This window comes from Pygocentrus nattereri, chromosome 13 (assembly GCF_015220715.1).
Source record: "Pygocentrus nattereri isolate fPygNat1 chromosome 13, fPygNat1.pri, whole genome shotgun sequence".
Lineage (NCBI taxonomy): Eukaryota > Metazoa > Chordata > Actinopteri > Characiformes > Serrasalmidae > Pygocentrus > Pygocentrus nattereri.
In genome coordinates this window covers 33,894,038-33,921,917 of record NC_051223.1, presented here as the reverse complement: position 1 = coordinate 33,921,917, position 27,880 = coordinate 33,894,038, and the positions used below count along the sequence as shown (strand labels likewise).

At 39.9% G+C, this 27,880-nt stretch overlaps 1 protein-coding gene across 4 annotated transcripts in view; it reads left to right on the top strand.

Annotated features, from left to right (window-relative positions):
• dock1 (dedicator of cytokinesis 1) overlaps window positions 1-27,880 on the top strand; it is a 312,984-nt gene that overhangs the window by 59,794 nt on the left and 225,310 nt on the right. For 2 of the 4 annotated variants that reach the window (XM_017701249.2, XM_017701241.2), the window contains exons 8-16: window positions 1,207-1,364; window positions 3,309-3,390; window positions 5,863-5,998; window positions 9,301-9,373; window positions 14,565-14,644; window positions 19,018-19,143; window positions 19,269-19,393; window positions 20,666-20,764; window positions 23,229-23,301. In XM_017701249.2, coding sequence (XP_017556738.1) covers window positions 1,207-1,364; window positions 3,309-3,390; window positions 5,863-5,998; window positions 9,301-9,373; window positions 14,565-14,644; window positions 19,018-19,143; window positions 19,269-19,393; window positions 20,666-20,764; window positions 23,229-23,301 — 952 coding nt within the window. Of the gene's footprint in view, window positions 1-1,206; window positions 1,365-3,308; window positions 3,391-5,862; window positions 5,999-9,300; window positions 9,374-14,504; window positions 14,645-19,017; window positions 19,144-19,268; window positions 19,394-20,665; window positions 20,765-23,228; window positions 23,302-27,880 lie in introns of all 4 variants that reach the window. The other 2 variants (XM_017701234.2, XM_017701225.2) reach the window with 1 other exon arrangement.

Below are 27,880 nucleotides of genomic sequence, written 5' to 3'. Positions count from 1 at the left end.
CGAAATTATGTTGGAACCGTCTGAAGATGGCCAGTTTTGGGATTGTTGAATAAAAATATGCAGGCTAAAAAGCTACCTTGCTATTCCTAATACCATTGAGGTACATAAGGCATCACATAATGGCTGTACTGATTAGAGGTTCAGCCTGTAACACATTACCACCAGAATGCAAAAGGCACTGCAGTGTGAGTCATTGTTGGGTCCTGGTTAGCCCCATAAGACAAGCCCATGAGAAAGCAGCACCATGAAGGGGTTTTGTCTGAGTCTTTTCTACGATAACATATGCACAGAGAGAGATGCTCTGAGAGTCTGTCAAACCATCTTTAGCTTTAGCTTCTCACATACACTCACACTATTACACTTGCTTTCTCTCTTTCCGTCTTGCTCTCTCTTGTAAACATTCTCTCACTTCTTTTTCCCCACTTTTTCTTCTGTTTCTCAGCATGCTCAACCTGCACAGATGCGGGGGCTAATCTGAGAAGCAGGGAGCACAAATAGATGTGCATGTGTTATCTCAGATGTTCTTTCAGTGGTTGACTGTAGCTATTTCCATACCTTCTGTGCAAACAGTGTGATCGACACAGCAGCTCTGACTCAGCTCATACACACGTTGTCATTTTCTGCAGTGTTTACGTTGAAATATTAGCAGAACACCAGTGTTGTTTTTAACAATCTGGCGTCTAGCTTTAATCCCTTGTTGCCCTCATGATTCTTTTGTTTAGTTTTTGTAACTAACAACAATGTGTTTTGATTTTAGTTATAATTTGTGTGTGTGTGTGTGTGTGTGTGTGTGTGTGTGTGTGTGTGTTTGCACAAGCATGCTGTGTTCTTTAAGTGTAAATGTGTTCTGTTTAATCACTTGTCCAGTGTAGACTGCTGGTAGAAAATTGAATATATTGAATGGCCTTTGACTCTCTGATCATTTAAGTGGCACTTATAATCTGCCCTTACCCATTAAGTCACTGTCATGATGTCGACCTGATCACATACTACTGTCATATCAGTTACTGCTAGACCTGATGTTAAGACTTTTGAATAAAACGTTGAAAGGTTTTGTTATTTCGTTAGAGTAATATCTTTTTTTCACTTTGGCAGAGAAAATTATGAGAGGTGCTGAATTGGAAGCATTTTACAAGCAGGTTACAATGAAAGCAGTCTTAATTTGTGAATTGTGGATGTTTTTCTTTCTTCATCTTTCCCTTTTAGTCACAGAAGCAGAACCTGGACCTGAGCAGACAGGCCAAGTTTGCCTCCACACCATCTTTTGCTCTTTTTGTGACACTGAAGAATGTAGTGTGTAAGATTGGGGAAGATGCTGAGGTGCTCATGTCTCTCTACGACCCAATTGACTCGAAGTTCATCAGGTGCTCCATCCAGACACTTGAAGACACATACACATTCATACATGCATTTGACTTTAATTTCAGAAAAACTGGGACAGTATGTGAAATGCACACTGAAATCCACGTTTCAAAAAACGTGGGCGGGGCACTTTAAGACTAAGGATATTGTGAAGTGTTAATGGTCATATGTTAAAAGTGGTTATAAACAAGTTATATTATGACGTTAGGGTGTAAAACTAACTACCAGGAAAGGGCTAGTCCTTTTTGAGCAAGGAAGGGTCGAGACTTGCCACTTTGTCAAAAAATTAGTCAGTGAATAATCCAGCAGTTGAAGATCAATATTCCACACCAAGCAACTATAAGAATTTGAAATATTTGACCCTCTACTGTGCTAAATTACATCATAAGATTCAGGCAATATAGAGGAATCTCTGTGCATGATGGTTAAGGCTGAAAACAACACGTCATAGCCTGTGGCTGCAGTTTTAATACCAGTGTGTAGGGTTGGGTAATATGATGATATATAATTTTATTTTTTTTTAAATTGTGATACACACCATGCAATTCTGAGCATCATTTTGTGAATATTGTCAGCACTTCAAAACTAACCTACTTTAAGCAGCATTACAAAGAGAGCATAATTACCCCTGTTTAAACAGTGTGTGAAATGTTGAATTATAAATGTTGTATTCATAGTTGGTAGCAACTTTAAAATGTGATACTATCAGATTGTTTTGTCTGTGTATCAAAATATTGTGATACACATTGTGTATTGTGAACATTTCTTTATGGATAAAGATATATTGTTTTTTTCCATATTGTCCACCCATACCTGCATACTTCTGTGATGAATCATTCTGTATGCAGAATGGAAATCATATGTCTGCAACTTTCAGAAATGTTGACAACTTGTCTTGGCATTGGTTTATCTGAAATGGGCAAATACACAGTGCACTTGTGTATTGTGGCCTGACAAGTCTGCCTTTCATATTAGTTATAGTCACACTCTCCAAAGAAGGCCAAAGAAGAAATTGACCTTCCAGATTGTTACCAGTGTAAAGTTCAGAAGCTTGGGCCTGTTGGGTGTGTGTTAGTGCCTATAGCACTATAGCTTGCACATCTGTAAAGGTGTCATTAATGCTAAAGATATATACATATTTTGAGGCATTGCATGCTGCTGTCTAGATGGCATCTATTTTGGGGATGTCCATTCAGATTGTGGCATGATCATGCCAAGCCACATTCTGCATGTGTTAAAACAATATGGCTATGTAATTAGAGAATTTGGGGGCCTGCAGTCCAGCGCTGTCTTCCACTGAAAATATGTGGCATATTACAAAGTGGAAAATACAGTGTAGGCCCTGTTTGCTTGTGCCCCGTTTTTGTTCATACATACAAACAAGCATGCCCCAAACCCAGTGAGTACACATGCACAGCAAAAAACAGAGCATGCATTAAAACAACCCCTTTCCTCTCAGAATAGAGCGCCCGCGTGCAACCCAAAACACAGCATGTGCATGAATACAGAGAGACCAAAACACAACGCTGTGGGCACGTTCGCACACAAAGAGGATCAATACAGTGTGAACTCCTAATACACACACACAACAGTTCTGGAATTTCCTATTGTCCCAGGATTAAAGCCTTTAAACAGCAAACTGCCCAAAACAACAAGCTGGCCTTTACTAAGAAGTATCTCTAGCCAGACAGCTGATTTTTCAGCTTGGAGCTCTGTGAATCAGTTTACTGGATGCCTATGTCATAGTGATTTGCAAAGGAACACAGAATGCAGTTAACATTTGTGCTGGCTCCTTCATTCAACTGTAGTCCAGTACAGTAGCAATTGATATATCTGATAAAATGTATCTCTCCTAAATATCTCTCCTGTATTTCTCTCTGTGTTCTCTTTATTTCTGTTTCTTTTTTACTCTCCCACCCCTTGTCTCTCTGTTCCTTTATGTGCAGTGAAAACTATCTGGTCCGGTGGTCCAGCTCAGGCCTGGTCAAAGACATCGATCAACTTCACAATCTGCGAGCTGTATTCACAGTGCGTATCCTCCAATTCTCTGTTGAAGTCCTTATTTGTTTTAAATAGACACCCTGTATTACATTTGTCCAAATATTTAAGACACCAAATATTCAGGGGCTTTTTGTGCATCGTTGCAATTTATAGTGTTTCCTGTAGTCATTATAACATTTAGTGATTCAGCTAAGCGTGACATTTTGCCATCGAAAGCAATGTGCTGCCCAAGCTGAGTAATTACAGTGTTATAAAGTGACAATTTAATTTGTGTTCCTCTGTTGTTTTGTATACATGATTATTGCAGATTAGTCACAAAGTAATTATGCCTTAATGAAGGGACTGTAGAAAATAGTACACCAAAAGAGAGTGCACATCACCTTAGTCCGTTTTTTAGAGTAGGTTCTCTGTTGATCAGGTTATTATTTAAAATATTAAGACCCTCACACTCTGTAAGGTGTCTAGGGGACCTTTCTGACTTCTCCCTCTGTCCTGAAATATAGTCTTGCAAACCAGACGTTTCACTGTCGCAAGAGAGTCTGGTGGGTTTTGTCACTCAATGTGGCTGAGTACTACCTACTTTAAGGGCACATTGACTGACATACACAATGACTAACCACAGGTGGCTGTTTTTGCATGATGTGTAGAAGCATTCAATTAAATTTGTGCTGTGACAAAAATAGACTCCCAGTGAGTGTTTCAGTGGCTAAAATTATAACCTTCAATTATACTTCCATCTAATTTTACATAACTTTTTAGTTGTGAAATACCATACACTGCACAGACTTGTTTTTTCAATCTAGTTAAAATATCTTGCAGCAAAATGCTTATTGTTGTGCTGAGCAGGTGACTACTTGCTGCTAAATGATATTACTTAACATTTAGCTTGATAAGCCACAGTTTTTGCTGTTGGATTAAAGTGCATGACCATCTCAAAATTAAACCATCTGCCTCTAGCTGGTAGCAAGCTACTGATAGAATGCCTTTCTCTGATGTCTGGAAGATTCTCATTGCAATAATTAATAAACTAGTAAAAAATAGTAAATTGTACAACCCCTAGTGCAGTGAAGGAAAACAAATATTCAGACAGGTTTTTATTATTTAATATACTTTGGGTGCAGATATCCACTTCAGATTTAAACACAATTTAACTTTATAAACAAAACGTATGAATGACTTTGTTGCAAAGCCATTGTTAACAGTTAGTTTCATGACATCTGCAGTAAAAAGGAAGTCATATTTGGTAATTGTAATTCCTACTGCTGTCAGGTCTTCCTGCAATTTTTTTTTTGGGTGACTGCTGGCTTTTCTGTTACCTTCCTTAGTATTAGTCTGTCATTTGACAGCTGCTTTTAGTTCAGGTATTAACTAGTGTATTATCACACCAGTTGTACCGTTTGGGATGTTTGACCATTTTGTTAGGGCCCTGTAGCTTTTTTTCATTTAAGTGTTATTTAATAATGTTGTCCCTTAGAACTTTTGGAAGCTCCTTCACCATGGTTGCTAATCATCCCAGAAAATAGCCTGTGATAATGATGGACAGCTGCATTTTACTTTTCTATTTTTACAGCATTCGTATATATACAACTTGATTTATTTTTATTTTAACCTTTAAATATATTGTTCAATTAAAAAAAAACTTTTAAAAATATTTTTTAAACATTTTCTTGTGAATCCATACTTTTTGGTCATAGTCAAAAGAAATACTGTGTGTAAATTGGAAGTGTGCATGTATACTGGAAGTGTATGAAATAACAAAATCAAGTGCCTGAATACTTGTTTCAGTGCATTGTATGTGTGTGCTTTGTGGCAGATGTTTTTCTCCCTCAGCTCTTTCCACTATCCCATAGTCCTCCCCCAGAAAATAAGGCGGTCTGCCAAATCAGACTCCATTATGAACAGTTTAGGGCCTGCTTAGTTAAACTTTACTCACACTGGAAAAGATCCAATCAATGGATCAATTCTTCCACTCCTCAGTTGACAAGAGGACTAACAAAGTGTGTAAGCTTAACCAAACACTCTACTCTTACTCTAATCCTTTTCTTCGAAGTATCCAGGAATAGTAATATTAAAAACCTTATCTTAATTATAATAGAATAAAGTTTATATGGGGGTTGCAAGACACTATGTGCTGTATATTGAACTGTTTGATTGCATGCTGTAAATTATAATCGTGATATCAGACAAACTGACAGAGTTCCACTGTTCTATGCAAATATTCAAATTCATTTGCTTTTATTCATTTAAATATTTTTTTTGTGTTTCTTATGCTTTGACCAGGTACTGCTGCCTTGTTTTGGCAACTGGAGTTTGACTGTAAAATATAAGCATATACATTTTTATATAGAAAATGTGTTGTGGTACAAAAACTGTGAATTCCTAGTATCTGTTCAGCTCTCTTTCATTTTCCTGCTTAGATCTTGCGTGCCTATATGCACACGTGATTTGTGTAGGTTATTGCTATAACGATGTTTTTGTGTGTGTCTGGTTGCTCTGTAGGACCTTGGCAGCGAAGACCTTAAGAGGGAGAAAATCAGTTTTGTCTGTCAGATTGTCCGGGTGGGGCGCATGGAACTGAGAGACAATAACACTAAAAAGCTGACATCCGGACTTCGGCGGCCCTTTGGAGTGGCAGGTAAACTTATTATTTATAGACCCAACCTGAACCAGTTTAACCACTCAGTCACAAAGAGTCAGTTAAATATCAGATTCAAATAATTAAAGTATTGGTTCACAACTGATACTGCCTGGCCAGTTGAGCGTAATGTGGTCTTGAGTAGGGTGAAAAAGTTGGGACTACATCTGCCTTTCATGAATAAGATATGACGCCTGTGCTGTTGCTGCTTTATTAGGTGATACTTTGTTGTTAAGTGACGTGAGTATTGGAAAACATATGGCCCTTGTTAGCCTGGCTTTTTACAAATTAAGAGGTTTATAATATGGCAAAGACAAATAAGATCGCTTAAATCTAATTGAAAGCATTCTGAAAGAGTTGACGAGAAAACAAGAGATCAGTGAAGAAAGACCCCTGTCTCAAGGCTTCTCGCCTGACTGCATAAATAGATTTAGCTGATAATCAGAGGTTTTGAGAGTAGAATGAGGAATTAGCGAGTGATTCGTCCCTGGTGGCAGAGATGCCAGCTCCGTAGTAAACTAATTAGATTGGCTCTCAGCCCACTGCTCATCTCTAGGGAAAATCAACCCTTGATTCTTTGTCCTATAAGAGGTGATGGGAGATGTTCATCTTGGAGAGATCATTGTCACAAATGTGATTGTTTTTTTCCCCTACGGGTTAAATTTGTTATGCTTGCATGGTGTATTCATAGCTGTTGTACGCTGTGTCCCCCAACAGAGACTCAAATTGCACTTTGAATGCATATTATAAATATACTAAGTTGTCATGACGACCTTGATGCTTTGACATCGCCTGATGTTTTCCCCCAAGTGTGTGGGAATAGAACAAGATGTGTGTAACCCTTGTGATAGACAATGGGGAGAATGTGCCAGTATCAGTTTCAACATCAAACGTATGTTTGAAGTGGGAACGAGAAATGCCTTTCTTGTCTTTTTCCCCCCAACTTAAACCACTACAGAGAGTTGTAGGTTGGTCAGAGAGGTTGTGTAGAGATGCACCTGAGTGGTGGTGCTTTCATCAGCACCCTACTACCTCCATTGGCTTTCAGGTGAAATTCATGGAAAACAAAGTTCACGCTACAGCGATATTATATCATGAAATTAGGATATTAAAGTAGAGGCATGCAACAGTGATTTCCTCATCTCAAACAATTTATTGAAACCAAAGCAACAGTGGTGGGTACACCCCAACAAAAGATCTCAGTGTCTCAATAACTTGTCATGTGCCCTGGAGCATCAATTACAGCCCACTGTCTCATGCTGTTTACAAGTCGACTCATTGTCTGCTGAGGTATGGCATCCGACTCTTCTTGAAGGTTTGCTGTGGGATTCAGGTCTGGAGAAAGTGCAGGCCACTCCATTTGAGGTACCCCAGTCTCCAGCACCCGTTCCCTAATGATGCAACCTCGATGAGCTGGTCATGCAAAAGCACAATGACTGGATTAATGATGTTATTCCAGTAGTATGAGCTTGTCACTGTACCATTCACAAAATGTAGGGCAGTTCTGTATTGACTAGACACACCTGCCCGCACTGTAACACCACCACCTTGCCGTTAAGCTCCTTGTTAGAGAACAGCAAGTTATGCAAAAAGTACTGAAACATTGAACAGGTGGACATGTGCATTCAAAAGTTTAGAGAAGGTCACATTAAGTTCACCTGTAAAGGTTAGAGTGCATTTTAGGTTCATCCTGAAATTTCACCCAAAAGCCAAATAACCCTAACTTTCTGTGAGGTGTGTATGTATATATATGTATATGTATAATATTTATTTACATAATATATACATTATGTGTGTGTGTGTCTGTCTGAATCTGACAAAAGTACAAAAAATTACTTTAATGCTTTGGCTGACTAATTTGATTGTATTTTGTAAATATAAACAAAATTTGATGCCTGTAACACTTTCATAAAAAATTGGGACAGAGGCAAAATAAGAGAAAAAGCATGTGAATTGGTAACAGGGGAGGTATCATGATTGGGTAAAAAGAGCATCCCCCAAAGGCTGAGAGTCTGAGATGGTTTGTGGCTCACCACTTTGTGCCAAAACCTTGTGAGAGAATTGTCAGACAGTTCAGAAAGAATGCAAGTTTACAAAGAATTTAGGTTTTTCACCATCTACTATACATAATATTGTGAAAAGACTCAGGGAATCCGGAGTAAACCCAGTACATTTAAAGCATGGCAGGCTGAATGTGCATGGCCTTGTAGACCTCAGATGGCATAGCATGAGAAATCGTCATGCTATTGTGTTAACTATACACATGGACTACTTCAGAAAACTGTTGTCACTTAACACAGTCTGCTGTTGCATCAAGAAATGCAACTTGACTCTGTATTATGCAAGGAGAAAGCCATGCATCAGTTCTATTGAACCATGAAGCCATACTGATGTATGAAGCCATACATCAGAATTGCTGTTGAGTTCTCTGGGCTCGAGCTCATCTCTGATGGTCCCAAAGTCAGAGGAAATGTGTACTGTGGTCAGATGAGTCCATGTGTTAGTTTGATTTTGGGAAACATGGATGCCAAGTTCTCCTTGCCAAAGACGAAAGGGACCATCCAGACTTTTTTCAGTGGGCAGCTGCAAATGCCAACATCTGCCATGGTATAGCAGTACTTCATGGGTGACTTGCATATATGTGAAGGTACCATTGATGTGGAGCCATAAATTGGGCATTTTGATAGATATATGATTCCATCAACATGACAACTTGTTCTGGGAATTCCATGGTTATTTTAGCAAGACAGTGCCAGGCCTTATTCTGCATGAGCTACAGCAGTGTGGTATCATAGACAGTGTGTGTGCTTGACTGGCCTGCTTGCAGTCCAGATCTGTCTCCTGTTGAAAATGTATGGTGCATCATGTAGAAGAGAATCAGACAATGATGACCACGGACTGTTGAGCAGCTGAAGTCTACTGGCAAGCAAGACTGGGCAAAAATTCCACTTGCACAACTACAACAGTAGTTAGTATCTGCAGTTTCCAAATGATTAAAAAGTTTAATCAGTAGGAAAGGTGATGCAACACTCTTGTAAATATGTCTTTATCCCAACTTTGCTGCAGACATTCAACGTTTGTTTAAATTTACCACTGTTTCTTTGTACTTTTTGCCAGTTAAGTAAAGATTCAAGAGAATTAACAAATCACTAATTTGTGTTTTAGAATTTTGGTATATGAGTACTTTGTCCATGACATTTGTATTCATAATCTTTAAGGAATAGTATTTTATCCCTTCTACTTAATTAGAGCAGCTCCCTGCCCTGCAGTATTAACTCATTGAGTCTCTTCTTTTTTCTCAGTAATGGATGTCACTGACATCATCACAGGAAAAATGGATGATGAAGACAAGCAGCACTTCATCCCCTTTCAGCCGTGAGTATGAACACTTAAATCTGCCCTGTGAATACATGAACTCTTGAACACACGTTTGTTTTACAGCATGAACAGGTGAGATTTTTGAAAGAGCTGTACAGGATTGCAAATTGCAACACTGTATGACGTGCTTTTATCTATAAAGATGGAATAAAGCGGAGAAGATTTCAACATGACTGATATTCCTATTTTTAGCTATGTAATGCACTTTTGTCCATTTTTATAGATAACAGTATGTGACCCCGAGGAACCACGTGTCTATTTCTGACAGGTTTGTGATGTCGGCAGGCCTGATTTTGCCTGATGTAAAATTGCTACCTGTACTTAGCTACATCAGCCTCGTAGCTCCAGTACAAAACTAAATAAATAAACTCTGGGCACCAAACATGGCTCACTACATTTGGAGTAAGGGGAAAACTGTGTAAGTATCTGTTGAAATACTCTGAGGGCTAAAGAACCTGTGAATGCATGAACGCATGTCTCTGAGGCTAAAAAGCACACCGGTGATAGTGACAGTTGTCTCTTCACCCTTCAGCCCACACAAAACTGATAGAAAGCAGGTGTGTAAAAAGTGTTCTGTGCTTAGGGCGCTAACAATAAGCCCTGTGCTTCAAGCTTCCTCATGGGCAACACACTTAGTTTTTTTTTTTCTTTTTTTCTATGGTTTGAGACTCTTGGCACCTGATTAGCTGTAGCCTGTAACATTGGTTTCTGACGATTCCCTCCTGGCTCAATTAAGACTAGCTCGTTAACTCCTGTCCATGAGGAGCTGGGAGAATGCGAGTAGCCCTTCCTCTCTCAGGATTCTCCCTCTAATTGGAAATCCTTTAGATAGAGGCAGTCTGCAGGCCTCTTAACATTTTCCAGCCCTGGATAAGCCAGGAAGCAATTAAACCCCCATGCGTTCCTCAGATAAGACGCTTTCTCTCACACATGTGTGTAAGTAATTCTACAGCATACTTGAGTAAACGTCATTTCAGCAGTTTTGAATCTTAAAATCAGAGTTTTGGTCTCTCTGGGCATGTAGTTTTTGGAGCAGCTCAGCACAGAGGATGTATATAGAAACAGGGAGTTAATTAGACTTAATGACATAATGGGCAGAATAAGTTCGAGATCAGAGAGCTAGAATCCCTTCCTGAGCAGTTAAAGCTGTTCTAGAGGCTTATTTTGTATGATTGACATGCTCAGAGAGACTTTTTTTAATTTGAGACTTTGGCTTTAAGTTTTTACGGAAGTTTTCTAGTTTACTTCTGTAATTCTAAGAATGTTTTGCTGTCAGAAGAGGTCCTGCTCTTGTGTCTCCCTATTCACTCATAAGTGCTGAACTTCTAAAACTCTCATAATGCAAACTAATTCTACAAATCCTGGGACACTAAATAAAGTGCAGATTTAAACAGGAAGCAATGATTTAGAAATCTTCTTTGACCTGTATTTGAGCAAAAACAGTACAAAGACAGTGGGCCAGCTTCCTATAATGCAGCGCCAGGTTTCACTAACACGTGGCTTATTTATAAACAAGGATTAACGTCATGTTTACAGCTTGTGGGATATGAGGTTTGGCCATGTTCCTGTATAATATGAATATGATGGTAGCAATCCACAACACAATACATTTTTTCATGAACCACTACATCCATACATGGGTAAAGTTCAGTTTTGTTTAATTTAAATTGCATTTTGACTTGCATGCTAATAATATTGTAATGTTAAATTAATATTTAGATAATCTAGGTCTTTTTTCATCTTGGAGCAGCTGTTTATACGTTACATTAGTGCTAGCCGGTTATTGATAAAATTCAGTATTATGGTATTTTCAAACATATCACAGTATCATGCAGTCAGATGAAAACCATAAATGACTGCATGCCTTGACTTGAGTAAAGTACACAAATTAAAGGGTTCTTATCTTTAGAATATATATATATATAATAGGTGATATATCAACCAGCACTGTGTGAAATGTTTGGCATGGAGATTTTATGTCATAGATGATGATTAAGTGCTTTTAAAAGGAAAGGTAATGTAACACTGTGGTAAACATTGCAGTTTTTTGGAATGTGTTGCAGCCATTACATTACAACAGGTGTATAATTAAACAAAAAAACAATTAAATTAATTAGATAAAACTTGACAACTTATGGTTTTGCACTACTTTAAATTGTATCACAGCTTTCTGTTTTTATTAGCATTTTACTTATGAACCCGATTTGTTTGGAATTGGGTTTGTAGTAATAATGACAATAATAATAATAATAATAATAGTAATCACTAATACCATTTGTTTATATTCTGCCTTTCTCCTATGTGTGTATTTCCTCTGTTCCAATGCAAGCCTTTAGAAGCTTTGGTACTAAAAATTTTATTGTGTTTGTTTTTGTTAAATTCTGAACTTATACAGCTGTTTTTAGTTTCTCTCATTTTCTTTAAACAAGTAAACAAGCAAAAGAAATAAAGTGGACTCCTGAGCGGCACAACCACACCTATTGTCAGGAGTTTGAAAGATCAGTGGCCCCGACGATGCCGCAGCCATCTGTAGCCAGGAGTCCATGAGAGCATAGTTGACTCACTCAGTCTGGCGGGGAAGGGTGGCCCTCTTTCTCCCACTAGCCCCCCCAGTGCACTGATGGCCAGTGTCTGTCAGCTGACGTAACAGAAGTGACAGTGTCAGAGTGAGCACATGCTAGCTGTAATTTTGGTAGCGTTGTGTTATGGAGAAGGTCTAGCTAATAGGTTTGAACTGGCCATGACTAAAACACACACAGACACACACACAGACACGCACACAGACACGCACACAGACACGCACACAGACACGCACACAGACACGCACACAGACACGCACACAGACACGCACACAGACACACACACAGACACACACACAGACACACAGACACACCCCAAAGTGTTTTCTGGTTTGTGTGAATGTATGTGCATTTGGCCCCCACAAGTATTTGGACACTTTAACCATTTGATCATTGTTAAACTTGAGCGTAGTTCTTTAGGTTCCTTCATAAACTGTTTAACAAAATGATATTTTAGCACATATTAGGCTCTTTGTATGGAGAACACTAGGTCTACTGTAAAGCACAGAGGTGGAAACGTCAAAGGCTACGTTTACACAGCAGGTAAAAGTGGCCCAAATCCAATCTTTTTCCTCATATGTGACACAGATGTGTCATCTTTGTGGCTGTGTGAACAGCAAAAAACGCATAGAATCTGACCTTTTCAATTCCGATTTGAGATGCTTCATTATGTGGTACTGAAATCTGATCCGTATCCGATCTGCGGTGATGCGACTCTGAACAGCCAGATCGTAATTCATGCGACTTTTACATCAGTTCAACTTGGCCTTTTTCATAATTTTGTGCTGCTGAGTCTCATTAACTGATGTTAATGTACCAAAAAAATAGAAGAGACTCATCGAGACTCCGAGTTTAAAAAGGTTTAGAAAGAAACGGCCGAGCGCGGCCGGGGGAGCCCGAGGCTGCAGAGCCAGAGAACAGTTTAAAGAGGACATGAACCAAAGAAGTGGCCGAATAACAGGCCCTTTTTACGGCGAACTCGAACACATTGTGTTCCTGTCAGTCATTGGAACTTTAATCGCTCCTGTGATGCTGGCGAAGATGAAACTGAAGCTCCAGGAGTGACGGGCATTCTCTGGCCGTCATGGCTGTTTACCTCCGGATGAGCACGACACGCGAAGCATTCTTTTGCGCATGTGGGTCGATTTGGGAGCTGATCTGTTCAAACTGATGTCGCATACAGGTCACATTTAAAAGACAGTGTGAACAGCCAAACCAAAAAATCGGATTTGGGCCACTTTAACCTGCTGCGTAAATGTAGCCAGAGTCTGGGGGTCTTTTTCTTACAATGGTGTTGGTTAGCTTTGTGTTTATTTAAAGGCTTTTTTTTTTTTTTTTTTTTTTTACAGCAAAAAAGTAAAAGCATGACTCAAATAACAACGATCTGAAACGCTGACAAAAAATGTCTGTTTAAAATGAATCCGGCTTGGTTTGTTTCATAAAACAATTAACTTAAAACATTTTTTAAGTATGACACAAATGTCCAAATACTTTTCAAGCCACTGTCTGTATGTACGTTTGTGTGTGTGTGTGTGCTTGTCTCTATAGCATTCTGTGTTGTCTCACCAGCGTCCGAGTTCTTTCTGAATAAAAGCCAGTAACCAACCCTGCCTCCTACACTTCTACATAATCATGTTTGACTATGACGCCTGTCCAGCTGCTGCAGCGTTTTCTTTCTTTTATTTCTTTCTTTTTCTCTCTTTTTCTTCACCGCTCTTTCTTTGTCTTAATTCCTCAATACCATGCTTTTTAGCAGTCTCTCTTTTCTTTCTTTCTTTCTTTCTTTCTTTCTTTCTTTCTTTCTTTCTTTCCATTGGCCTTTCTATGTATCGGTCTTTCTGCATATTAATGTTTTGATCTATCAGTCTCTCTCTCTTTCTCTCTCTCTCTCTCTCTCTCTCTCTCTCTCTCTCTCTCTCTCTCTCTCTCTCTCTCTCTCTCTCTCTGGAGGCCTTTCCCCACTGGCGTCAGGTGGGGGGACATCAGAGCTGGCCGCTGTCACTCATGCCCTCAGGGCAGTTGCTTGTACAGTGCTAGTAGCCCTGGCTCCAGGCTTGTGCTTTATTAGGCTCAAAGTGGAGTGGGAGCATTTCTTAACTTGCATTCTTATCTGATTCTCTTCCATCACCCACGCTGTATCACTGTTTGCTCACAAAATATAGGCTTTTGTCTTCTGTCATGGTATTTGCATCACTGTTTGGTCTTTCCCCTCTTTTCTCTCCCCTTCCTTCCCTTCCCTTCATCATCTTCCTCTCCATATCCCACATTCTTCTCATCTTCACACTTCTCTTATTCTCCTTTTTCATATTTTCATTTTTTCTTGACTTTTCTGCCCTTTTCCCCTTCTCTTCTGCCTTTTATTTGGCTTTTTTGCTCTTTTATCACTATTTCTTTCTGGCTCTCCTTCACTCTTACTCCTTCTACATCTCTTTATTTCTCTGCCCCCTTTTCTTTCTCTCTCTCTATCTCTCTCTCTCTCTCTTTCTCCCTCTCTCTCCCCCTCTCCCTCTCCCTGTGGTGTTTTGCCTGTTGTTGTGTGTGAACTCCAGGCTTGCGCTGGATGACGCCATCCGCCACAGGCAGCTGAACATCTCCCGTTTTTCACCCAGGGTGGCAGGGGAGAGTGACTTCCTCCAGAGTGTCATCAACAAAGTCATCGCTGCTAAAGAGGTCAATCACAAAGGTCAAGGTAAGCCCCTACGCCCAACCCACAAAATCCCCTAAGTACTAGCTAAGTAATCCTTTTTCACGGTCAATTGAGTAATACGTTTTTAAAGAAGGGTCAACAAGAAAAGTAGACATTAAAAGGGAAAAAATGAACATTCATAATTAACATTAATAACTGTCCTGAACATATAACTTGTGCAGTGCAACTCTGATTTCTTTTGCATAAATTTGCATAAATAAATGAATAAATACGTAAAACAGATATAGCATTGCCTGGAACTGGCTAAAAAATCAAGTACAGTCAATTAAGAGGAGGCTATGAAGCTTTTATTCATGAATATCACTATTCCTGCTCTTTTTTCATTTATTTGCTTTTATTCATTATTTCTTTTGGCTGTTTGTCCTTCGTTTCTGGGGCTGATTTAATGGGGTTCAAATGAGCCTCAGTGTTATAGGGCTGTGGCCTCTCGTCACTGTCTCTATGGTGATTGATTCTGTGTCTCCCGGCTGGGGAGCAGCAGGTTCACTGCCAGCAGGATTTGTTATGACACGCACACTGGCTGTCTGCTGGTGTCATGTCATATGAAGCTCCGCTGAACTAAATGCCAGCCCCCCTCCTGTGCAGGGGAGGATTCTGCAGGAGAGGAGAAGGGGACAGAGAGAGAGAGACAGAGGGAGACAGACAGACAGAGAGAGAGAGAGGGAGACAGAGAGAGGGAGAGAGGGAGACAGAGAGAGAGAGAGAGAGAGAGAGAGAGAGAGAGAGAGAGAGAGAGAGGGAGACAGAGAGAGGGAGAGAGGGAGACAGAGAGAGAGAGAGGGAGAGAGGGAGACAGAGAGAGGGAGAGAGGGAGACAGAGAGAGGGAGAGAGGGAGACAGAGAGAGGGAAAGAGGGAGACAGAGAGAGGGAGAGAGGGGGAGAGAGAGAGAGGGAGAGAGAGAGAGGGAGAGAGGGAGAGAGAGAGGGAGACAGAGAGAGAGAGAGGGAGACAGAGAGAGGGAGAGAGGGAGAGAGGGAGAGAGGGAGAGAGGGAGAGAGAGAGAGGGAGACAGAGAGAGAGAGAGAGGGAGACAGAGAGAGAGGGAGACAGAGAGAGAGGGAGACAGAGAGAGAGAGAGAGGGAGACAGAGAGGGAGACAGAGAGAGAGAGAGAGGGAGACAGAGAGAGAGAGAGAGAGAGGGAGACAGAGAGAGAGAGAGAGAGAGAGAGAGACAGAGAGACAGAGACGGGTTTAGACGTTCTTGTGTGTCAAAGACGCTTTTCTGCTCACTGAGTCATGAAAGTTGAGCTAATCCCTCTGCTTAATTATGGAGTATTTTAATGCTGGAAAGTTGAGTGAAGTTGAATGAGAGATGGAAATGGAGTTTGTGTGTCTGTGCTTGGATATGTGTATCATAATGATTGCTTTTGAGAAGCAGCTCAATAATCTGCTTTTACTAAGTAAAGATTTATTTGACCTTCAATAAAAGATACATTTCTCTTGAGGTATCATTAATTTGGTTTAATTTAGTTTACTTTTATGCTTTTGTTGCTTCTTAAGTCTTTTAATCTACTGCAATGTCTGTGATGTGTTCTTAATGTAGTTAAGTCCAGAATTACTTGTTGAGGCTTGTATCAGACATGTAAAAAATGCAAACAAATATGTCTAAATCTCCCACCGTGATTCTTTTGGCAGCAGACTAATACAGTCTTCTTAATTGCTCTCAAAGAAGTTTGCAAGTAGAGGTATTGTGAAACCGAGTGCTTTTTAGCTGATAGCTGTTTAGCTTGTGTCTGAGAGATTCAGGTGGAATAACTTGGTCAGAGTTTCGCCTCAGTATTCATTCATTCACCTCAGTAAATTTGCAGTAAAGCTGATTAAAAATTTCAGCACTATTTTCAGTCTCTTGTGGCGCAACCGTCTAAGCATTGGCCCTGTCATCAAGAGATCACGAGTTCGATTCCTGGTGATGCTACAGCCATCTTCTCTGTGTGGGTAGGATGCCCCCCTCTCGCCATCACTCAACGCAATGCTGGTCAGGACAGGCGTCTGTTAGCTGACATAGCAGAACCGGTTGGCCCTTTCCTCCGAGTACGTTCAGCTGTCTGGTGACGTTGCGTGAGTAGCAGTAAAGATGCGGTGGCAGGCTTCACAGGTCTTGCAGGAAGCCTGTGCTGCCTTCACCCTCCTAGTGTTGATAGTATTGTGTGATTGGGGGAGTCCTAACTAGCGGAAGGAATTGAAGATGACTAAATTGGCGAAATAATTGGGTAAAAAAAAACAAATAAACAATCTGTTCATCATTATTTTTGTCATTATGAGTGGTGCAAAATTGGAATGCATAAATAGTGGTTGTGATTTTGACTACCTTGACTTTTGCAGCAGTGATGATATAGAAGGTTACCAGTCATGAAGGGTGCTTTCACATTTGTAGTTCTGGTCCACTGGTCTGGGCCAAAGCAGAACATATGCAGTCTCGCTTTGATTCTCTATGTTCACACTGACATTTCACATCAAACCAAAATGGTTTGGATGTAAACAAAAATCATGTTTACAAAAAAGTCCTAACTGATGGGATAAACTTTAGGATGCATAATAAAGCAATAAGCTACGATAGGCTGTGGGTTACAGTGGTATTATGATGGTATGGGTGTTCTTCCCTCTCACCCTTCCCGTGACAAAATCGCAGTAAAGCACAGGCTCAAGTGGCTTATTGCTGCAATCATAAAATATGTTAAAATACACACTTTTTCAGAAAATAATTTATTATTAAAAATAATCACATCAAGTATTCCGGGAAGAAATGTAGTTCCTGTAGAGTATGGTGTTTTTGCCAGGGAACCATGGACCGCTGAATGGGGAGAACTGCTGAGTCTCAAATGGCTCCCTGCTCCCTACATAGTGCACTACATAGGAATGCAAATACCAGTTCCTGCATGTCAGTGGTACAAAATGTAGTCACTTGGTACTCAGATACATCAGTTCTCGATAAATGATGCACTGTTTGACTGTAGAGGCTGGAATTTCAAAACTTTCATAGCTAGCACACTATTTAGGTAATACAGAGCCGTTTGAGATTCAGCCTGGGTTTGATGCTATTTTTAACTGAAACATGAACATTTGAAGCATATAATCCATTCAAGTGGCATTTTTTAGATTTTCGTACTGCCATTTTAAAGAGAATCGTACCGTATGTACTTTAATTCAAGTCTGTGATATTAATAATGGAGTTATTTGGGATGTTTGCTATCTGCCAGCCTAATTCTAGTCAAGAACATAAGTTGCCAGGCCCTCAGTTTAAACAATAAATGTGATCTTACTTCGTCAGTGTACTCGGTGGCCCGTTCAAGCAGCATGAGAGTCAAAGACTATTTCATTAACAAGGGTTTTTTTCTGTGCTGTGGCATAGTGATACAAAGTTCAGTTATTGTGAGGCAGTCATAGGTGTGCATATATCAATTTTACAGCAGCTTCAAACACGGCTCAGCTGATCAGATTTTAGGATCAGAGCTGTCCGTTTTATAATTGGCTACAATCACTGGTATAATATCCTATGAACTTTCTTAATCATGCTGTACTCTGGCTTAACTGAGTGGGTTTTACTTTATTTATGTCTTATGATATTCATTAAGCCACATGGCCTTAAGTGTCTTACTGCTTTTATAAATCATTGAAATCTGGGAGCATTCTTATATCATATAATTGATGTGTATATTAAGTCCTTTTAAAAAAAAAATGTAAAGGCTTCAAATGTGCCTCTCATACATTTTAATACCAAAACTATCCATTCTTTATTTCCTGATCCAGAGCTCATGAAGAGATTATGAACACATGCACATGTTGAAGCATCATCAGAGTTTGCTCTGTTGTAGGAAGATGATGTGTAGAAAGGAGCTGACAGTTCATTTTGTGTTTGGCCCATTTAGACATTTTGTTCTGTATTGCGTTCATATTTCAAACAAGCCGCGCATCTAGAAGCAGACGAGACACTGACATCCTTGAGGGGTCTCAGTCCATTTATTTGGTGCGCACCAGGGTTCACATGGCAGCATTCCCGCTTGTTTTAACAAACTGCCCTAACAGAGGAATCACATCAGGGTTTGTTGTAATAGAACCAGTCCTGCCAACTGTGACCACACCCTATAAATGTCTTATATGCTTTCAGCATTATGACCCTCCTCAGTGTTTTGTGGATGTTAAACTAAATCAGGCTTTTTTATTAATTAAATAAAGGCTTTTTATGATTAAAAGACATGAATGAAATAAAAAAAAGCTCAAGCCACTCTTAACCACGTCAAGTCATGGACTCACAGTACATAGGATTATGATCATAGTATGGATTTGCATGTTGTTGTGCTTTACATATGTGTGATGTGAGTGTATTTAAGTTTGCCTCCTCCCTCCTTGGTCAGGGCTATGGGTCACACTGAAGCTGCTGCCTGGTGATATCCATCAGATCCGGAAGGATTTCCCTCACTTGGTAGACCGCTCTACTGCAGTCGCTCGAAAAATGGGCTTTCCTGAGATAATCATGCCAGGTGTGAACTGAACACATTTCGAAGTGGAAATCTGTATATGTTCTTTTTATTTCCTTTAGTGATACATTTGTGACATCTACCTCTTGTTTTACTTTGGAGTTGTAAGGTTTTTGTTTTGTTTTTAGGTGACGTCCGTAATGACATCTATGTGACCCTGGTCCAAGGAGACTTTGATAAGGGCAGTAAGACCACGCCCAAAAACGTGGAGGTGACCATGTCAGTGTATGATGAGGATGGCAAAAGATTAGAGGTTTGGGATCCTGAAGATCACACTCAAACATGCACTCTCTCATACTTGGTCACCCACACAGACAGATGACATGCGTATTAATATAAATGTTTTTTTTAACATACAGGAGTTGTGAGACAGTATGTACTATGAACTGAATACAGCTAGATTTCAGGTGGATTTCACTGGATTTCCAATGGTGATTGGACTTTGGAAAAACAATAAAAATAAATAATAATAAATTCCTTGTTCACTATGTATTGGATTGTGGTGCACAACAAACCACAATATATATTTTATATAGTTAAATTTGTGCATCATTACAGATTAACAGACATATGCACTCTCACTCACACTCTCTCGTCTGCCAGATGAGCTGTCTGCTCTGCAACCCCCACCCTATAAAGAGGTTCACTTTAAGCATGACTCCGCTAAACCATCTGCCTTCCTTCTGTCAACCTTACATACCCCCTTTTTCCCTTTCTCTCTCTCTTTCTTCCTCTCTCTCTCTCTCTCCCTCTTGTTCTTTCTCCATCTGTCTGTTTTTCTGTGTTTATCTGTCTGTCCATCCCTCTGTCTTTCTGACCTCCGGCCTCTTCCTGTTGGACGGCTGGTCAGTTAGAGTAATTGGTGCCTGTCTGAAAGCATTAGCTCAAACCTAAGTGAGGATTGACAGGGCTAGATGGGAAGGTGTATGGAAGTGTTACAATGTGGGTATGTGTGTGAGAGAAAAAGAGAGTGTGAGAGAGAGTCGGAAAGAGGGCACATGCTGACTCTGTGTTTGACAGGTTAAAGTGGTTTAAAGAGAGCTGATTGGTAGATTATTGGGTTATCCTTTTCTATCACTGATCTCTTAGGCTGTGCTGACGTAAAGGGCTTGCAGTCGAAGTTAAATCAGTATTCTAGGCCTGTCAGAACATATGATTTCCAGCAGGAGTGATAGATTTTTCTGTTTTCGTATTTCTTATTCAATTCTGCCTAAGAAGGAGAACAGATTGGGTCTGAGTGGGTCTAGACATCAGAAACTTGCTGTTTAATTAGAAATAGCAGCAAAGTTAGGTCATGTGAAACAAATTAAATCTGCTTAATTAAACATGAATACCCAGTGTAAAAGAAAGTCAATGCATCTTTTCTGCATGATTGAAAACAAGACAGCTGGTTAAATTTCATGTTTTATTAAAAAATTAAATTGTACATTTTTATATACAAATCGCAAACACATTGTAAAAGGATAAACGTCAGCCTAAATGGTCTAGTTGAATACATTTTTTAGCGTTGATATTTTCTCCGCAGAATGTGATCTTCCCTGGTGCTGGAGATGAAGGGATTTCGGAGTACAAGTCTGTCATTTACTATCAGGTCAAACAGCCTCGCTGGTTTGAGACCATCAAGGTGAGTTTGGGTCATTGTAGTGAACTACTACGCTGCTACAAACAGGAGAGTTCGGAGTAAAAAGAGGCTACATGATGAAATATGCACATTCATCTTTGTATTAAAATCACGTGAAACAATAATAATAATTACAGCTCAAAGTGCCTCTCAGTAAATTTTAATAAAATATCAAAATCATGTATGTAAAACAATAAAAGCAAAAATCTAAACAATAGCCCAAAGTGTTTAATAAAATTGAAGTAATAAAAAAGAAATATTAACAAATAACATAATAAAATAAAATTAATAAATATATAATTAATAAAATAGAATTAAGGAGAATCAAAAATAACAATAAAATGAATAAAATAAGATTTGAAATAAAAACAGGAGCACTAAGCTAAATAAAACTGGTTTTAGCAGCTTTTTAAACCTGGTCACAGATGATGCCTGACGAATGCTAAATATTTGGTGCATAAAAACAACTCTCACCAGTTTTCACCAGCCTTTTTGTTCTTCACCCTGGGAACATTCAGTAAAGCAGCTCTCTGATCTTTAAAGCACGATTACACATTCACAGAAGTGATCATTTGAAATGATTAATTAGGCATTGTTCATTGCACTTCTTAGAAAACAGAATGCATCTCTACTTGTGCAGGTGTTATAGTTGAATATGTAGTTACATGTTCAGATTCAGTGTGGTGGTGGCTTGTGAAGAGAAGGTTGAGCATGTGTGTTTGTGTTTTTGGTGTATGTAATTAAACATAAGTAATCATAAGAAAATGATTATCTGAAATACAGGCATGAATGAGGCATACAGATTAAGATTAAGTGACCCTTATTAGTCCCACAACGGGGATATTTCACTTCTGCATTTAACCCATCCGTGAAGTGAAACACCACATACACTCTAGTGAGCACACACACTAGGGGGCAGTGAGCACACTTGCCCGGAGCGGTGGGCAGCCCTATCCACAGTGCCCGGGGAGCAGTTGGGGGTTAGGTGTCTTGCTCAAGGACACCTCAGTCATGTGCTGTCGGCTCTGGGGATCGAACCGGCGACCTTCCGGTCATGAGTCTGGTTCCGTAACCTCCAGCCTGACTGACCCCATATACAGTCATATGTGAAGTGATTACACCCCATGAAAGTTTAGACTTGTTCAGCATATTTGGAGATACAGATATCAAGTCTTCATTTAAACAGTATTGATAGATAAAGGTGATATCATGTAAATAAGTGACACTTAGAATTAACATTTTTGTCATCTTTTAAATAATTGATATTAAAAGTAATACAGTTTGCACTATCACTGGCTATCAGTACATGCACATTGGGCTCAGTTTTCACTTTTCATTATGCATGCTATGCGTCACTATGAGGTATTATGAGAACCAGTAGTCCCACGTTAAAAAAATGTTAAAAACTATAAATACAGTAATAGAGATTTTTACGATAATGTTTTCATCTCAATGTGATTTACCCTGGTTAAATAATGGTAAAATAACTTTCACATTTCTCATGCCGCTCTACTACTAAATCCAGTCAAGCAGGACTAATAGGACTAATTATTTTATTGCAGCTATGATTAAATATCATTAAATTGCCCAGCTGTAGTCTTGACAGGATAGAAACATTTGAAAGTAGTTGCCTGTATTGCACAGCGTGATAACATTGAGCTTTGTAGCACTATATATATATATATTAAATATTAATATTGTTGCTAGACTGAAGAAAAAAGTTCAAGGAATCACATTTTAATTTTATTGGAGTTTTATTTCAAATATTTATTAAATAGTAAATAATCCTTGAGTTTTTGATGACTGGCATAGTGCTTTGTTTCACATGGGTCTTTTTTTCCATGGTTATGACAATTGTGCTACACACGTCTTGCAAATACTGAAGCTACTGGTTTGACATCACTTTCACATGGCCCCTTTCTGTCAAAGTAAGCGATTCTTTGCCATGTTGTGCAGTGAAGCCCACCAGATTCTCTGACAATTGACAGACGTTTGGCTTCAAACACTAGGCCAAGAAATGGTAGACACAGGAGAAGGCCACACACAGGAGAAGAACATTGTGGGAAGATTTTCTCAGTACTTAGTATGGCATACCACAAAGGTCATACAGAGAAAATACGGCTTGTGTCTCAGTGTTTATTAATATTCATGCCTTCTTCAAACCCCTGTGTTTTACTAGGCCTTTCAGGTTGAGGTTACTTTTTGTGCTGTGTGCTGTGAGCCTTTTTTTAAATTTTATTTTTATGTCTGTAGTTCTTAACAAATATTAATATTCATTCTTTCTTTAGAGCCTAGTATGTTTGAAGACTATCTGGCCATTATTATTCTTGGGTTTGGTGAGTGTGTGTGTGTGTGCAAACGCAGAAACAGTCTGAGAGGGCAGTATGGGACGCACTCCCAAGAGTGTGTGTGTATTTGTGATCTTAAATATTTATTTTTCTTTTCTGTATTCTTTCCACTCCCTTAGGTGGCAATACCCATTGAAGACGTAAACAGGAGTCATCTTCGCTTCACTTTCAAACATCGCTCGTCTCAGGACTGTGAGTGCCACTCAAAACACAAAACTCCTCCAACACTCAGCATTATGGCAGTCTGACTGTAGCATAGCTGCCATGTCACACTGCTGATAATTTCTACTGGGACTGTGATTTATCAGCCTCAAAGACATGACTGATGCACAGCTCGTTTGTTGTACACACATAAACACACATTGACTGTCAGTTCAGTTTCTAACTTAACTGTTAAGTGTTTTTCCATTCCACCTAGGCTGCATTTCGCACTTTTTTGCCTAAGGTTATAGCGTACTCTTGCAGACTGCTGGGGCCTCTGCTTTACTCCAGTCAGTTTTCCTCACACCAGCAGCATTTCCATGCTACAAATCTGCAAGAACAATGTCTATAAGCAGTGCATCCAGTTTACAATGCATGTTCTTTATTTGTGCATTTAATTTTACTATAATTAAGACGGAATACATGTGTGTGAATGAGAGGGAGGCAGGTGGGAAGGTGAAGATGCCAGGAGTAGAGGTCGTAAAGGTGGATGACTTCAAATATCTTGGGTCAACCGCCCCGAGCAATGGACGCTGTAGAAAAGAGGTGAAGAAGAGGGTGCAGGCAGGATGGAGTGGGTGGAGACGGATGTCAGGGCTGATGTGTGACAGAAGGATAGCAGCAAGAGTGAAAGGGAAGATTTACAAGACAGTAGTGCGTCCTGCTATGATGTACGGTTTGGAGACTGTGGCTCTGTCTAAAAGACAGGAGGCTGAGCTGGAGGTGGCGGAGATGAAGATGCTGAGATTTTCGTTGGGAGTGACAAGGCTGGACAAGATTAGAAATGAGCAGATCAGAGGGACAGTGAAGGTGGAGCAGTTTGGAGATAAAGCCAGAGAGGCCAGGTTGAGATGGTTTGGACATGTGTTGAGGAGGAATAGTGGATATATTGGGCAAAGAATGTTGGAGATGGAGCTGCCGGGTAGAAGGAGAAGAGGTAGACCTCAGAGAAGGTTTATGGATGTAGTGAAGGTGGACATGGAGATGGTTGGTGTGAAAGTAGAGGAGGCAATGGATAGGGCAAGATGGAGGCAGATGATCCGCCGTGGCGACCCCTAAAAGGAGCAGCCGAAAGAAGAAGAAGGATTTTACTATAATTAGTGACTCAGTCTAATTCATAGATGTAGTGCTATGATGTTAAGCAGGCTGACATTTTCGACAAACCTTTTAGCAAGAACACACACAGGTTTTGTCGTCTGTATGAAGGGCTTGCTTGCGTTTGCAACTGATTGTGTGTGGAAAAACGCACATTTTAACTACTCTTGCTGGAAAGCAGCAACATATTGTTCATAATAAGTGATTTGAGGACAAGCACTGAAAATGGCAAAGACATTTCATTGTTTTTGCATATGGACTGCATGAGCTAGAAATTTAAAAGGTCAGTTTGAAAGTTTAACAAAATGTACATACTATGCCAAACTCTTATTAAGGAAAGAATTGTCATGATAGATTTTTTTCTCACATTTAATTGCACATTTTCTCTGACCTATCTAGTAGCACTTGATCACAAATAAACATACTCTCCGTATACTTGACCCTACACCCTTTGACTTATTTGATGTCCACTGTAGTTTACTGTTGACTTGACTGGAGCAAATCTTACTGGTAGTATTGGTAGTATGATGTTCACATGACTCTGAAGTTATATTTGATTCCCTAGATGAACAATATGTGAAGATGTGAAGCATATCCGTCCTTCTCAGAATCCACTTTAGAGTTGAAATGGAAGCTCCACGCTTCTCTTTGTTTTCTTGTGAAGTCGAGCCCTTAATTTGGAGGGTGGCGCCTTTTAAGTGATTGCAAGTTTCTATAAAAATTATTTTTAACACCTCATAACTGTTAAAAGACTGAATTTATGGGATCTCATAAAGAGACAGCAGCACAACGTATTAAAGCCACAAAAGCCTTTGTGTTGTTCCAGTTTTTACCATGCTTAAAGAATGATTTGTGCAAAAGCTTGGCACTATTGTAGTGTTGGACTATGGGTTTGATTGTGACTCAGCCATTCAGGTCTGTTGTGTAGTGAATTTGAGCCTCACTGACCATAATTCCCCTTCTGAGTTCTAAGGTAGTTGTGGTGTGATTAAGTGGGCTGAATTTTCATCACTGCTAAAGAAGACCAGAAAGTGACCCAAGTCCCTTTTTTGATCCTCTCTTGTGCTGAAGTTTGTGCTGTTTCTAGGCCGTTGGTTTAGTTTTTTGTTGCTCTGGAGCTCAGCGGAAGCAGTTCCCAGATTAGCAGTCTGTGTGTGTGTGTGTGTGTGTGTGTGTGTCTGAGTGACAGAGAGAGAGAGAGAGCTGGGCTGGAGTCTTTATGGGTTGAGAGATGGCGCTTGTTAGAGGGATGTGGTAAAGACGCTTAGCAAGACGGGGTTTCTGTGTTTGGATGTGTGTGATTGTGTACATGCATGAGCATGTAGGGCAGGGAATGTGTACTTGAAAGTACAGTATATGTGCTTGTGTGATTGTATTTATTTATGAAGAGCAGGTTGTGTATGTGTGAGGGAGAGAAAACCTTGCCCTGGCAAAAGTGCCTTTCCATCTGCTAGCAGCACTTGGATGGGGAGAGGGGTGGCTTGCTTGGTGCCGGGTGGCTGGTGAAGGGCGGCGTATGTAAAACAATCAATTAGTCCAGACAGGTGGCGGAGAGCACACTAACACTGCTGTTCCTCGGGCCTTGCCACCCACCCACATACGCAAGCGGTCAGACAGCTCCTTTTTACATGTGTTGTACCATCTTGGGATTGGATAGTACAGCAACAGTAGAGTCAGTGTTACTGTAGTATGATAATTTTAACAAACTAAGACTTCTTTTTATGCTTTTAAGTGAGGTTGTAAGGGTATAATATTTTAGGAATAACAGTGCTGGGGTAGGATACAGTTTCTTACAGTTACTTGCCTTTGTCTCTCATGGTAATATTGATTCAGATTTACTGATGTTGATAGTTAGAGCTTTTATGCCTGAAATCATTCCAGTCCTTAAAATAGCAGCACAAAATTTGAAAGAACCTGTTGCCTTTTATGTTGTGTGTAAATCAATGCTGAATGGACCAGAAAAAATGGCCCCGAATTACTTGGACAAAAAGTCTGGTTCCATTAACTTGCATTAAAAGTAAAGTATGTTTTTTCCTTTTACTACAAGGTTACCATTTTGCAGATACAAGATTTTTATTCCAACAGCAGCGTTATATACATTTACAACATTTGCTGAGTGCTTCAAATGGTTAAATACAAAAAACAGATATATTAATAGTGGCCTGTAATCTGTGGAAACTGGACTGAATGTATTAAATATACTAAATGTATGTGACTAAATATATTCAAGTAATGTGATATTGCTAGACATTTGGAATTATTATATTAAATTTCATTAACAGTACCCAGCTTTAGTGAAAATAGAGGTAGAATATTCTCCAGCATTTCGTCCACAAAGAATGTTCTCTTTCCTCTTCCAAATTTGTAGACCTTTCTTGGTGGAGTTTTTAATTCTTTGCCCAGTGCTGCATAATGCTGACTGGTACTGAAGTGTCAGTGAGAATAAACTGTAGGAACTCCACCCTGTGGTTCTCTCTCTCACTCTCTCACACTCACACGCTCTCTCTCCTTCTGACTCCAGCTCATCTCATCTACAGTAGAGCCTGGGAAGGTCCAAAGAGGCTGTTTCTTCTTCCCAGCTCTCTCTCTGTCTCTCTCCCCCCTTCCCTCCCTCCCCTGGTTCTGCTCTCCATTTGTCTCTCTGTGTCTTGCTTTCTGCATGTCCTGCATCAGTCTGAGATACAGCTGAACTTTATCGATGTGACAGACAGCAGAGAGCCCTGCCTCACTGTCCTCTGTAACCACGTTAACAGCGGATTCTCTGTGACCTCTGTGGCCCCTCTGCCTTTGCTGACCATTACAGGTGCATGTAGTGCTGTGCTGAGGTGGAGGCAAATAGGGATAGGGAAGTGGAGTGTGTGTGTAACTTGGTTGTGTGTACAGTCTCTGGGGATTTTTGTGCTGGATGATGCAGTGTCTTTGAAGGCTGTAGAGACTTGGAAGGCTGACATTTGCGGTTCCCCAGGGAGCAGTTTGTTTCAGAGTTTGAGAGAATTTGAGCAATTTTTCACAATTTTTGACAGTTTCACCTCAGATTAAACTCTCCCCCTCTCCAAGGTGCAGTTTGGTGGAGGACACAGTGTTGGATACCTTTTGACCTACATTATAGCTTTAATAATCACAAATTGCTTTTGATCAATAAATGGCATGTCATTGGGCCTTAGGCCTTTAGTGCCCTTTCTCTGTTTCTGAAGTGATGTTTCAGCATTTACACCCTGACCCCTTCTTGTAACAATGCTGGGAATGTTTTTTTATGAACAGAATTTTTATTAATTTGATAGGAAACATCACAGTACTTTTAAAACAAAAATCTCATTCCCTTAGACTTAGGACTCCTCCAGTCACATGATACTATGAGTGCTAGGAGGGTGAAGGCTAGTGCAGGCTTCCTCCGAGATCATTGAACAGCCGAGCGCACTTGGAGGAAAGCGCCAACTGCCAGTTCTGTTACGTCAGCTAACAAGACGCCTGTGCT